The sequence below is a fragment of the Stenella coeruleoalba genome (assembly GCF_951394435.1).
Source record: "Stenella coeruleoalba genome assembly, chromosome: 13".
In the NCBI taxonomy this organism is placed as follows: Eukaryota; Metazoa; Chordata; class Mammalia; order Artiodactyla; family Delphinidae; genus Stenella; species Stenella coeruleoalba.
In genome coordinates, this window is record NC_137159.1 from 68,250,998 (window position 1) to 68,264,780 (window position 13,783).

At 41.9% G+C, this 13,783-nt stretch overlaps 1 protein-coding gene across 9 annotated transcripts in view; it reads right to left on the reverse strand.

The window, feature by feature from the left end:
- BABAM2 (BRISC and BRCA1 A complex member 2) overlaps positions 1-13,783 on the reverse strand; it is a 491,572-nt gene that overhangs the window by 91,691 nt on the left and 386,098 nt on the right. For all 9 annotated transcript variants that reach the window (XM_079940869.1, XM_079940870.1, XM_079940873.1 and 6 more), the window contains 3 exons: positions 8,992-9,091; positions 5,901-5,971; positions 3,025-3,107 (listed from right to left, as the gene is read on the reverse strand). In XM_079940869.1, coding sequence (XP_079796995.1) covers positions 3,025-3,107; positions 5,901-5,971; positions 8,992-9,091 — 254 coding nt within the window. The remainder of the gene's footprint in view (positions 1-3,024; positions 3,108-5,900; positions 5,972-8,991; positions 9,092-13,783) is intronic.

Sequence of the window (13,783 nt, forward strand, 5' to 3'; positions counted from 1 at the left end):
GACTGAATAAAACGCATTACCTAACCAAGCTTCACTATGATGTTACAAGTCCTACATTTTAGATATAAGAAAGTAGCAAAAGGGTGGAAATAATTTATTTAAAGACAGGCTGTGAGTTAATGACGGAGCAGGAAACAGCATCAAAATCCCCTGATTCACAGACAAGGTCTTATCTGCCAAAGAGCCGAGAACGTGGGCCGTGACGCTAAGAGCGGAGAGCAAACGGCCCGGGGAGGAAAGGAGTAAGAGCCTAAGGAAACACTTCGGAAAAAGTAAATTAAACAAATCTCAAGGTCCCTGTACCTGTTCTAATGAGTGTCTGGGGGTTCTATGTTTCTGAAGAAGGTAATCAAAACCAAGTGAAAATATGACTTTAGGACTTAATTTTGCATGTGACAGAGGAAGGCAGAGAAGGGGCTGTAAGAAATAGTGGATACACAGTACTGTGGGGAAAACATTCTTTGGGGAATAGACCTTCCAAAGGAACAAGAACTGCCGTGACACTGAACGCACTGAGAGGAGAGCCGGCAGGAGCTGAGAGGTGGACGCTCTTTTATCCCGGAACAGCTCTCCTGCCAGGCCCCACCAGAACAGGCAGCCTTGAGTTGCATGTGGAAAACACAGGTGAGAAAGATCAGTACCGAGGATATCTTTTTTCCCTTATATCTGATATGATCTGATATCATCTTTTATTTTATTATTATTATTTTTTGTGGTACGCGGGCCTCTCACTGCTGCGGCCTCTCTCGTTGCGGAGCACAGGCTCCGGACACGCAGGCTCAGCGGCCATGGCTCACGGGCCCAGCCGCTCTGCGGCATGTGGGATCTTCCCGGACCGGGGCACGAACCCATGTCCCCTGCATCGGCAGGCGGACCCTCAACAATTGCGCCACCAGGGAAGCACTGACCTCATGTTTTTTGAAAATGGAATCATGGCTAGGAGACCAAAGTAAGTTTCGGGACAAACTGTTGAGATTTCATGCCACTTTGGGATGAAGAAATTGGTTGAAGCAGCCATCTAATTTACTGTTTGTAACTGTCCTCCTGTGTGTCCTTCCTTCTGCGTCCTTCTCTCACAGCTACTCCCGGAGGCCTCAGACCATAGCCACCCACCATTCATGGCAGGGTACAGGTCCCTATTGCTGAGCTGGGCTAGAGGAAACACACCAGACTAATCCCCCAGGCAGCTGTCCAGGGTCATGAGACACAAACCAAGCTTACAGTCAGGATCTGGGGTCAGGTTACCAGGCTAGAAACAGAATCACTGGGATAAAGATGGTGGGGCAAAGTGGACAGAGCAAATAGGAAGTGAGATCTCAGAAAGCAATTAACACTCAGAACAGAAAACCAAAGCCGTGATAAGGTCAGAATTAAAAGTGAGAGCTGGAAGCAGCAGTACGAAGTTCCGCTCAGTAGAGCCACAGAAGATGGTGAGCAAAGAGGAGAGTGCCAGGAGGCCTTGACTGTGGGACTTCCTCTTCCACCTGGCCCTGTATTGTAGGTTAAGCTCCATCTGCTGATGTCTCCACAGGACTTACCAACCAAATCCCCAGTGACATGAGAGGGAACTAAACAGAGGGAGGCTTGTCCTGGTGATTTGAACAAGGTCATATAATTAGTTGGAGGCACACCCAAGATGGAAATCTTCACCTCTCCGACTCTCTGCTTATCTGTACGCATAATTAATATAGAGCAACATGCTTGCATTTTTCAGATGCATTTGAAAAGATGGTCCCCATGTAAGACTAGTTATCGAGTAGGAGCTCCACATGAAGCACTGCATGACAAGGTGGTTATCACTGGGAAATGCCTTAAACGACAGGGATAACCAACTTCTTAGAAGTACGTATGGCCAACTCTCAATTATCTCTATGCAGATTATACCGTGGTAAGGTTTTCATTAGAGTTTTCTTCCCTCTACCACTATGGACATTTTGGGGTTTCTTCCCCTACTATCTGTTGATGTGACGTCAGGTAAGACAAATTAAGAACTATTTTAGCCTAAGCAAATCATAACCAAGAAAGTAAAACTGCTGGGGAAGAAAAATCCCCCCAAGTCGTTATCTTTACACTGACAGCTTGGCTAAACGGGGCCAAAGCTGTGCATCCTGAAATAGTTTATTTAAGTCTAGCGTAGTTCCACATACTGAGTGAAGTCAACCCAAACCCACTGCTTTTGTGTAACTGGACTCGGGAGAGCTGAAACTTCTGCGCCTTTGGCTTGAAGTCTGGGCATGTTGCATATCAAATGACTAAAGAATAAAGCTCGTAGCTGACTTGCAACTCAAACCTGGCACCATGGGTCACTGGTTCTTATATAACAAAGAAATATACAAAAGAGACTCTAAATGATCCATTAAGCGAAAGCTGGAGCAATGTTTACTGACTGATTAATATCATACAACAGGAATTTAAATAGCCTACTGTGCAGAAAACACTGAGAAGTCATGTCAGGAATTCATTAAAACATAGTCCCACCTTTAAGATATATATTATGTATTACCAAAGTTACAGATTTTTTTCACTTAATAAGAATGATAACCAAATGATCAAAGCAATATGTTTTGAGTAATCTTGAAAGTTTTGAGGCCTGAATCTGGAAAGATACTTTGAAAACAGAAATCTCTCTAGGGTAGGGTTTCTTAAATTCAGCACTACTGACATTGTGGACTCAATACCTTTTTGTTTTAGGGACCTGTCCTATGCACTGTAGGACGTTTAGCTGCATCTCTGACCTCTACCCACTAATGCCAGTAACAACAACCGCCAGCCCTGGTCCCCTACCCGTCGTGACAAACAAAAATGTTTCCAGACATTACCAAATGTCCCCTGAGCAGCAAATGATACCTTGTTGAGAACCACTGATCTAGAGATATTTTCTCTTGAAGACCACGCAGTAAATAGACTTATGCTAAAGTAAAAGGAACCAAGTCAGGACACTAAAGTTTGTCATATTCATTATTACATGTGGTTTAGTACATTTTTAAATGCAGGCTGACATGCTAATAGCAAAAGTATACTCACTGTGTACAAGAAAACAAAAATCTTTCCACATCAGCAACAGAGTGAGTTTTGTAAAGCCTTCTGCATCATATTCCACGACACCCCTAAGTAATAAAAACATACACACAAACAAAAAACCCTCATAAAAACAAGGTATAAAGGAGATGGAAACAAGTAAAGAATATATTCATAAAGTCAGGGTTATTGAATCCGAGATGCATTTAAGACAAGTGAGTGTTACCACAGGAAGGATGTGGGATTTGGAATGAAAGCAGCTAGGTTTAAGTTACAGCTTTGCCATTTTACTATCTGTTACAGCCTCGGGCAAATCACTTAACCTTTGGAGCCTCAGTTTCCTCATCCGTAAAACAAATATAATCATATTTGTAAACTTCATCATGGAGTTGTGAAAAACAGGTAAAGTAAACCATAAAATGTTATGCAAATGTTAGTTATTAGTGATGAGCAAAAGGACAAATGAAGAAATCAGGGCAACAATGACCCTGTGTCTGTACAGTGATAGTGAAATCTCACTCACTTAGGCACTGAACAGTAACAAGCAGTGACAATATTACTAACTACAGGATTATATACTACTTTCTTCCAAAGGATTTGGAATCCTTTCTCTTGTGTCCCCCTATCCTCCCCACCAGGCTCAAGACAAAGTAGCAACGTTAGCTGGGTGGACACTGGGTTCAGATGGGAGATGCACGCTTCAAGCGTCAATGGAGAACAGCCTCTGAGCACGGAAGGGCCTGGAGAGAATTCTGATAGGTTCACCTCCCCCATTTCCCTCAAGAGCTAAGTGCTTAGGGGGTGTTACCATAATGTGCCAATACTAACCACACAGCGAGGACAAGGATAATGTTCTCTCTTGTCCATACAAGGAGGCCTTTGTTGTCCTTAGAGATGCCTTCATCCTGGCTGAGTCAGGCCAGTCAGACCATTAATACTGATGGCCTCCAGGTTTAAGTAGGAAGGAACAGTTGAACTCATTGGGAAGGTAAGGGAACTAAGGCACTGAAGGCTTAGTGATTTGCTCAAAGACTGTTGATACATCACTAAGATCTGCTGACTTAAGTCAACAACTCTGTTCACCAGTTTGTATTTCTTTTAAGGATATGTAATTTACTCAACATTATAACACTGATATCTAAACTTTTTAGATCCTGCATCCTGTAAGCAAAAACGAGCACAGAATCCTTTTCATTACGCATATAGTACAGTATATGGTAGTACTTGTATATGATTTCGTAATTGTATACAAGTACTACTATATTATATGTATAAAAAAATACAAAAATGTACATAAACCGAATGAGATTTAAAAACAAGTGTAAATTCGATTGTCACCCTTTTCGTGAATGGAGTGAGGTGGGGAACACACCCCTGAGGTATGTGTACCCTGCTTTGGAGGTTATTGTGTTAACGTCTGCATTTTCGATTATATATAAGAAAGATAATCTTACTCAAAAATGAGGAGACTAACGGTGTCATTTATTAACCACTGTTTGTATCATAAGCACTTTCTCAAAATGCTCATAAATAAAGCTGAAAAAAATCTTAAGTATTAGAGACTCACGTAAGAGACAGTCATACTGTTTAGATATTGATACTTCTATTTTGGGGATATGACAAATTTCACTGTGGATAATGAGAAAATTTCTTGAAATTGTTTTGAGGAGTCAGAAATTTTGCTTATAATTATGCCACATTTGTAAAATTATACCCCAACCTTATTTTTTCTTAAGATTTTTTTTGACGTGGACCATTTTTAAAGTCTTTCTTAAAATTGTTTCTGTTTTATGTTTTGGTTTTTTTGGCCTCGGGGCATGTGGGATCATAGCTCCCCGACCAGGGATCGAACCCACACTCCCTGCCCTGGAAAGCGAAGTCCTAACCACTGGGCCGCCAGGGAAGTCCCCCCAACCTTATTCTTGACCTCATCTTCTCTTTCTTATTCCTTTTGCCCTAATTTCTTCATTTACTTATTTAAAATTTTAATACACACACACACACACACACACACACACACACACACCCCACTTCTCTGGAATAAGGTGGGAGATAACTAGACCACTAAAACCCTTAGGGCTTAGTCCCCCCAGGTAGGTAGAGGGATTCACCTTTTAAAGAAGACTGTGAGGAAAGTCCATTCCCCAACTAAGCCCTGAGGGGAAAGTTGATAAGGGCTCTACCATCATTAAGGAAACAGCTGCAGAGCAGCCCAACTCGGGCAAAGGAAAGGGCCAGAGCACAGGGAGGGTGGGAGGAGATGTCTACCCTGGAACTGCAGCTATACACTTCCCTCCTCCCTTGCGGGGCCTTCTTCCAACTCCTAATCCCAAGTGTGAGTCATCGTGATGGTGTCTAATGCCAGACTTCCTTCCCGAATCTCTGTGGCCCTGTGGGGAGCGGTGGTCCTATCAGGAGACCTGAGTCCTGGGAACAGGATCCCAGCCTGGCTTTCTCTCCCCGAGATGTGTGACTTCCGCCGGGTGCCTGAACTGGCCAAGGTTTCGGGGCTTTCTTCAGTAGAATGTGCCAGTCATGCCTGCCTGCTTCACCTCATGACTGCTCTGTGATGACGGAGGTGAAAGTGTTGTGCAGACTATAAAGAGCCTGAGAAGAAGCAGGCCTTATGCCCACTGTTACTGCAGTGTTTGGGGCTAGTCATGCGCTGCTCCAGGGAAGATATTTGATTCTACTATTTGCTAAAGAATGCTCAAGAAAAAAGTCTTCCTGGGAGCTTCAGTGTAAGCAACACACCAAGAAGAATCAAAATGGCATTCGGAGGTATCACACGGAAGAACTGCTATTTTCTTAATCAAGCCCTTATATTAGGGTCATCAGGACGTGAGTGCGTCATTGATTTGTGGTTTAAACAAAGAACTTACGTGCCAAAGTGACTGAGAAAAGCAGCGATATACTCTCTTCTTTTGTGATATCCTTGAATCACATACTGCACCTGGAATAGGAACCCAAAGCTGAGAAGTGGAGTAGGAAATCATTAAACATTTTATTATGTAAAATTTCAAAGATTCAGAGAAGTAGAAAGAATAGCAAATTGAACACCCATATTCCCACACCTATATTCAACAACTGTGAATATTTTGTCTAGTTGCTTTATCCAGCCATCTACCTACCTATCAACCTGTCAATCAATCTTGCTGAAGTGTTTCAAAGGAAATTAGAGACATCATGACAGTTTGCCCCTAAACACTTAGGCATGCATCTCCGAAAAACAAGACATTTTCCTGCATAACCACAATACTGTTATCATACCAAATTTAGTAATCATTCTCTGAATTCATTTAGTACGCTGTCCATTTTCAAAACTTCCCAATTGTCCCCAAAACATTTTTGAAAAAAGCAGGGTGTAAACAGGGATCAGGCATTTAATTCAGAAAGTCTTTTACTACAGAATAATAGTACCTCCTGGGGTGTGGATGTGTGTATATAATATTGACTTTCCAAAGAGACTGGGCTAGTTGTCTTATTCTGTATTCTCGATTCTCTGATTGTTTCCTTCCTTTTTTCTCTACCTTCTGTATTTCCTAAAATTGGAAGTTAGAGCTAAACGTGTGACTAGATTCAGGTTAAATATTTTGGGCAAGAAAACTTCCTAGGTAATACTGAGTTTGATCATTGGTTAAGGTGATGCCAGCCAGACCACTCTACTGTAAGGGGATGTTTCCCCTCTGCCACAGTGAGTAATCCAGGGGTACACCCCTCAAAGCATGGGAAGATCTAGTTCCCATGAACCTTTTACTTAATGGTTTTAGTATCTGTTGGGAGATCCTTGTCTGAATCGATTACTTCACTAGGGCCTGAAAAAATGGTGATTTTTGTATTCTCTCATTCCATCTGCATTTATCAGCTGGAATTCTCTATAAAGAAGAGCTTCCTCTCATCCAGTGGGTCTATTTGGTTATCTTGAACTACAACGCCTATTGAAACGTCACAGTAATGCTCAATTCTTTCTTTTTAAGCTCATAATGTTCAGAATAAGGAGTGTTACAACAGGAGATTTTATTTTGCCTTTTTATATTTCCTTGTTATCACCAAATGACAGTTTCTATAAAAAAAATTTGTGAACTCATTAAGCTAGGCATCTGAAAGTTAGTCATTTACCCATCAGCGTCTAACACAAAAATACATTCCTTATGAAATGTCTTCATAATGGCTGAAAGAAACAGTGGGAGAAAAAGACCCCCCAAATTGTTTATATTGGCTGTAGTCACACTGAGTTTCCATGGATAACAAAAGCCCGAGATAAAGTGCTTGAAATAACCTTGACACAATTGGTACTGATAGCCATTTGTACCCTTTAAAAGTAAAACAATTCTATTTATATAACAGGGGTTTTATGTCAATTTATAAAAACAGTTCTTGCTTTGCAGGCTTAATGCAGGATCAGAAATGTTATTTTGGGAAAAGAAAAACAGATGATAAGTTTGCTTAAGTGGCTTTGTTTAAAAAGGGGATGAAAACAGTTCTGTATACTTGATTTTAAAAACAGAAAACCATTCTAACAGAAACCCACAACAAAACTGGCTATAAAGATAGATTCCAATGTAATTATGGAAATTCATTTGAAGAGATTGTTTCTAAAAGCAGCCCATACTGTCCTCGTTTGTGGCAAGGAGAAGAACATCAATTTTAAAAGACAAGCAAAATTAATGAAAGGGAACCAGATAAGAAAAACTGACTGATTCTTGTATTTCTGGGAAAATGGTATTACAATTTTTCTGAGGAAAATGTATGACTAGAAATTAATCTCAATTGGAGAGCTTTAAAAAGGCTTTTCTTCTTGGTTCTGGAAGACCAAATTTGCATTTTTCTCTATAATACTGGGATATCTAGATTTGAAGGCAGTGCAAAGTCCCCCAGTGTAAATAAGAAATCTGTGCTCTGATCAGTTTTGTAGGAGGGCAGTGGCTGGGGGAATTTGGTCCAATGAGCAGCAACCAGTCTGTGAGAGTTAAAGACCCTGGAATCTGGGCCAAGCCCACAGACTGTGGAGTTGCCCGATTTTAGTTTCTCTGACATTTAAAAAATAATACAGAAGCCTTTGAAATATTATTATATTTCTAAAATATTTTCTATATAGAGATGAGCTATCTTTTGAATGAAAGAGACAAACAAAAGATTTATTTTCCAAGCCATTGTGAACAAGTCAACAGGAGCAAAGAAAATAGGATTTGGGGAATTAAGCAAACTGGGTCCATGTGGGAGAAGAAACAAAGTCAGTATTGCTTGCGGATTAATATCTCCGGTTTTTAGCTACATACACTGGCTGGACATTAACAAGCATATTGTATACTTTGTAGAAATAGCTGACAACAACCATTAGTGGAAGCTCAGCTACTTGCCAGTGTAAGGGCTCATTAACACAGCTAAGAGACGGCTTTAGATAATCTGATGTGCCTGACTATAAGACAAGCTGACCTGGAAATCCTGCCCCTAGAAGCAGGACTCTGGCAAACTGCTCCTAGACATGACAGGGAGAATCGAGAGCCAACTATTAAGAAGTGCAGTACAGAAAAGCAGGAAGAGATAAAAGCAGCTCTACAGAATTACTGTGATACTAACTAGTGGCAAACACACACACACACACACACACACACGCACACGCATGCAACAGATAATTGGGAAATGAAAGTTCAAAATTTTTAAACTTTAAGGAGGTGTAAGATCTAGCAAAAACTTAGGGCATAAAGGAAATTCAAGAAACAGGAGATATACATTTAAAAGATGAAGATAAGACTGGAGCAGGAGGTCAGAATCCTCAGAAAAGGAATGAGGGCAAAGAAATCAGGAGAGAAACTGATGAGATGTAATTCAAAGTAGGAAAGGTTGATGTCAGACGGAGGCTGAAACGAAGAGGATGGGGTGCAGAGGATGGTGTGTGCACCATGATGCTGGGTAGATGACACTGGAGGAAGGAGCCTCACAAGGTGGGGGAGGCAGAGGACTTGCTTTTACCTTGTTGGTGAGCAGGTGGCACACTTGAGGAACATAATCAATGAGACATCCTCCTCCTGGAAAAGCTGGGATATGAAGAGCTGAGGAGCCGCCAAGTGCACTGAAAGGACAAGAGAACAATGGACACTTCTCTCAGGGCTCAGGCAGTTTAAGTGACACCCCAAACAGACTTGGCTTCTCGTGTCCAACTCTGCCCACCAACTGCCTGAAGTAATGACGATGGTTACAGGGGCTTCACTTTACGACTACATTTCCACATATATTCTATCCATTTTGTTAAAACAACGTGTTCATGTTACACATGACTAACAGCTAACGATTAATGACAACTCCTGATCCTATCACACAACAGTACAAATTAGCAAATTTTGATTGGCATGGGTAAATGTCTTACCAACATTAATGGATTGTACCTGTTACTGAAACACAGGCTTTTATACTCTTGATTACGCCCAGTTCATAATTGGGCTGAGCAAAAGTAAGTCATTCATTAAACTGAACAAAACTGAACTGACACAACGGTGTAACAGTGTACCAAAGGGACCAGTTCTGCAGCTCACCGGCTTTGTTGCCCTGGGCAGCCTCCTTGGGCTTTAGTTTCCTCATTCTTAGTGTGAGGCAAGTGGTCTAGGGCAGGGGATGCAAAAGCCTGGGGTCTACTCAGCCCAGGCAGGTTTTGTAAATGAGTGGAGAGAACCAGGTGGGGACTCTTGAAGGAACTGGGGATTTTGTGCACAGTGGGAAGGGCTCTCACTGATCAGCCCCAGCGATCTCTGACATGTAGGAATACAAGCCTGGTCTTACCAGATCCTAATTTTTCAAGTGAAGCCAGAAATCCAGATGATTTAATCTCTCAATTTTTAAATGGTGGCAATTAAATAAACATTTTCTGAAACACCGGGGTCCTGTGTCTGTGGGTCAATATGGGTAGGAAGTGTGCAACTAATCCCAGTAAACACTGATATTCAATTCATCTAAACAAGAAGGTACAGTCAAAAATCATCAATCCAAACACTAAGACGCTGTTGATTCAGAAACATTTTCCAGAACTTTCCTGGATATTCTCTTTTCAGTTTAATTAACCAGCGTTAAGATTATTTTAAAAAATTGTTCAGAACCTTATAGCATGCATTTTGTATATCATCCTTAATCTTGATTTCATCTTCTTTCCTACTCTCACTTTCCTTCGGTCCTAATTTGTTTTTTTTATTTGAATTTTATTTTAACATATATATTTCTGTAAGCCTCTTAAAGCCTCTCTGTAAGATAACGGAATATAAAAAGACCCCTAAAATCTCTTAATGTTGTGATTATTCATTATCCAAGTCCCCATAGTAACGAGGTTGTAAATGGAAGCAAAACATTTCACAACAGTAACAGTCTAGAAAATCCTTCTCAAATAGTGTAGAGCCGATTGACTCAGCCTAGAGTTTGTGGTACAAGGAACAATATATGTAACTACTCAAAGGACTCCAGATCCAGCCTGTCTCCCTATTGACTACAGATTTCTGAAATTAATTTTTCCGGTAAAAATGAATACTATGTTTACTTATTTACAGGAATGAGAAATCCCAAGAAACAAATAAAATTCCAGGTGGTGTGAGCAACTCAATATGGAGTGGAAGTATTCGCTGTTGACTTATCATACTCAGATGGTAATTAAAAAGCACAATAACTGACAACTGAGAAAATTCTGAGATAGCGTTTGACTAAGTATGACATGAATGTGTCATGTACACCCTGCAACTTCACAGAATCAGCAAGGACATCATTTCCATTCGCTACTCTCAGAGTAGACATTGGATGAGACTTAGCCTCAACTCTGAAGAAGGCTAGGAAAATTCCTATGACTTTCTGTGAACGAGAGGAAGGCTTTCTGTCCCCTCTTTTCATGCAAAAGTACACAGAGGGCACACGTCTCACTGGAAGTGTCTAATGGTTCCATTAGGATGGAAAATGGATTAAGAAGAAAATTCTATAGTACAAGAAAAATAAATCCAGTATTTACAGCCTGTGGTTCTTGGAATATCTGCACAACAGAGAAGAACAAGATCCAGGCTTCTCATAGGTTGCTTAGAGGAACAATCCTTAACATAATAAAATTAAAAAAAAAAATTCGGACAGTTCTCTAGAATTGATAGTAATGGCCTTTGACCTGTAAATAGCATTACAGGATAAGTTCTTAATCATTCACTAAATTGAATACAAGGAGTGAAAACAGCATGCGAGTAATCCTCTCAACCTGAAACTCTCTCTCTGCCTCTGAAATACAGCCATTAAACAAAAATTACCTATAATAATAGAAAGAAGCAGAGGTATGGAGAAATCCAATGACCAGCTGCTCTGCTGCCAGGCCCATCTCTCTGCACTCTGCTTCTGTGATTATCAAGAACTAACCCTTGTTGCTAGGTGGCTTCTCATTATCTAATTTAATCCTCTCCACAATTCAACAAGGTGGGAATTATCACTGTGATTTTACAAGTGAAGGAATTGAGGCTCAGAGAGCAGAAGAAATTTCCCTGGGTCCACACAACTAGGAAATGGTAAAGCCAGGATCTGAACTCAGGGAAGCCTGTTGCCAGAGTCCAGGCTGCTGTTACTGCTGAATTATGTGCCTCCCTGAGAGCAGGGGGGATTTTAATCTTGAAAGGGCTACTACAAGGGGACTTCCTGGTGGCGCAGTGGATAAGAATCCACCTGCCAATGCAGGGGACATGGGTTTGATCCCTGGTCTGGGAAGATCCCACATGCCACAGAGCAACTAAGCCCGTGCGCCACAACTACTGAGCCTGCGCTCTAGAGCCCACAAGCCACAACTACTGAGCCTGCGTGCCACAACTACTGAAGCTCGTGCGCCTAGAGCCCATGCTCTGCAACAAGAGAAGCCACCACAATGAGAAGCCTGCGCACTGCAACGAAGAGAGCAACTAAGCCCATGCGCCACAACTACTGAAGCCCGCGCACCTAGAGCCGGTGCTCCGCAACAAGAGAAGCCACCGCAATGAGAAGCCCGCGCACCGCAAAGAAGAGTAGCCCCAGCTCGCTGCAACTAGAGAAAGCCTGCACACAGCAATGAAGACCCAATGCAGCCAAAAATAAATAAAAAATTAAATCTTAGGGAAAAAAAAAGGGCTACAGGGATGGAAAGACACAGTGGGTATGGCTGGTAAGTGAGCAGGGTCAGGATTCCAGTGAGGCTAAAGGGCTTCTAGAAGCACTCAGACCACCACCGAAGCAGGCACTGTGCTGTACAGCCCATCTCCCCTTACAACTTTCCACAAGGCAGCAGGACAAGTATTCCTCCCGATTTTGTTCACACCTCAGTACTCTCCCACCCCAACCATCAAACAACCGGATTCACTGCCTCTTGGATGTGAGGGACCGACCACTCTGTCATGTCCAATCGTGAATGACTTAGCTGTGCAGGGGAAGCCTCAATGTGTGAAGCACTTCAGATACCAGCAAGGATAGTTTTAAATGAGAGTTGAGTTTTTAAAGGACACTCGCTGCACGCTTTATTTAACTCAGCAGTTTCTCTGCCTGTGAGGGCTCTGAACCTGACTTCCAGCATCACACGCTGATAAGTGCCACTGATTCATGTATAAATATCCGCCTCATTGGTAAATATTTAACAGGCTTGCTATAGCCTGAATGCTGCCCTGATCGCACTGAATAAACAAAGTCAAGTGCCTTGAAATAAAAGAGCTATTATGTTTTCAAAGTGTGCAAGATGGAGGAGGTAAGGCCTTGTGATCTCGAATCCTTTAATATTCATGAATCAAGAAATACTGGGCTGAGCATGTGCAACAGAAAACTCACCCTGTGCAGGGATGCCCGGCCTCACTCAGCCATTCCCAGGAATGCAGGGCTGGCTGGTGAGAAGCAGGGCCTCACTAACTCACTAAGTGGCTGAGTTGGGGCTGGGGAAGGGGTGAGGGGGAGATGAAAGGGACCACTGGCTATAGACTCTTCTGATCTCTGGAGCGGTGCAGGGAGAAAGCAGGGCTAAAAGGTGGGGAACCAAAATTGGTGTGACAGGGTCTCAGGCTGAACTTGGGAGAAGAAACGGGTGAAAAGGGCTGCTTTGATGAGAAAGCACCATCTATCTCTTTATGGACTGTAATGAAACATGAAACTGCTTGATAATTCTTAGAACTGAAACTGAATCTGTGGATAGAAATTAGAAGGACAAGGCCAGAGCTCGAGAAACCTTTCCAACAGTGGAGTTGAACAGACCGAAAGTTAGCCAGAAAAACATTTCCAGGTCTGTCTCCTTGGCTCTAAAAGTCAAATATAAGAACTGTCTATGTACTAATACTATTGTTTCCATGCAAATACAGCTAATTGAGCCCTTGTGGACCTTGCTCTGTCAGCAAATATTCAGAGCGCCTCTAATATTGAAGACTTGGATTGGCTACAGTCAACAGCATAAAGGAAATATCTTTGAGCATTTTGACATGGAAAAATGCAGGCAGTCAGCCTGTCTGCAAGCTTGACTTGGGACAATAGGGTTTTAACTCATTATGGAATAATAACTCCCTTCTCCCCATGTTGGGCTTTACCTTACTGGCCAAATAAAATGAAGAAAACATGATTTGGCACTGGAGAAAACAAGAAGGGCCAATGATTTTCAACTGTAGTTCTTGCTGCTGCCAAGTTTGCTCTCTTTGGTCTTACTCAACTTTCCATGAGTGCAGCGGGGATAACACTACTCTCAAAAGGACCCATCTCTCTCAAGGGTTAAAGTAACAATTAGAGTTACACTAATATTAAAATAGCACCATGCACCCCA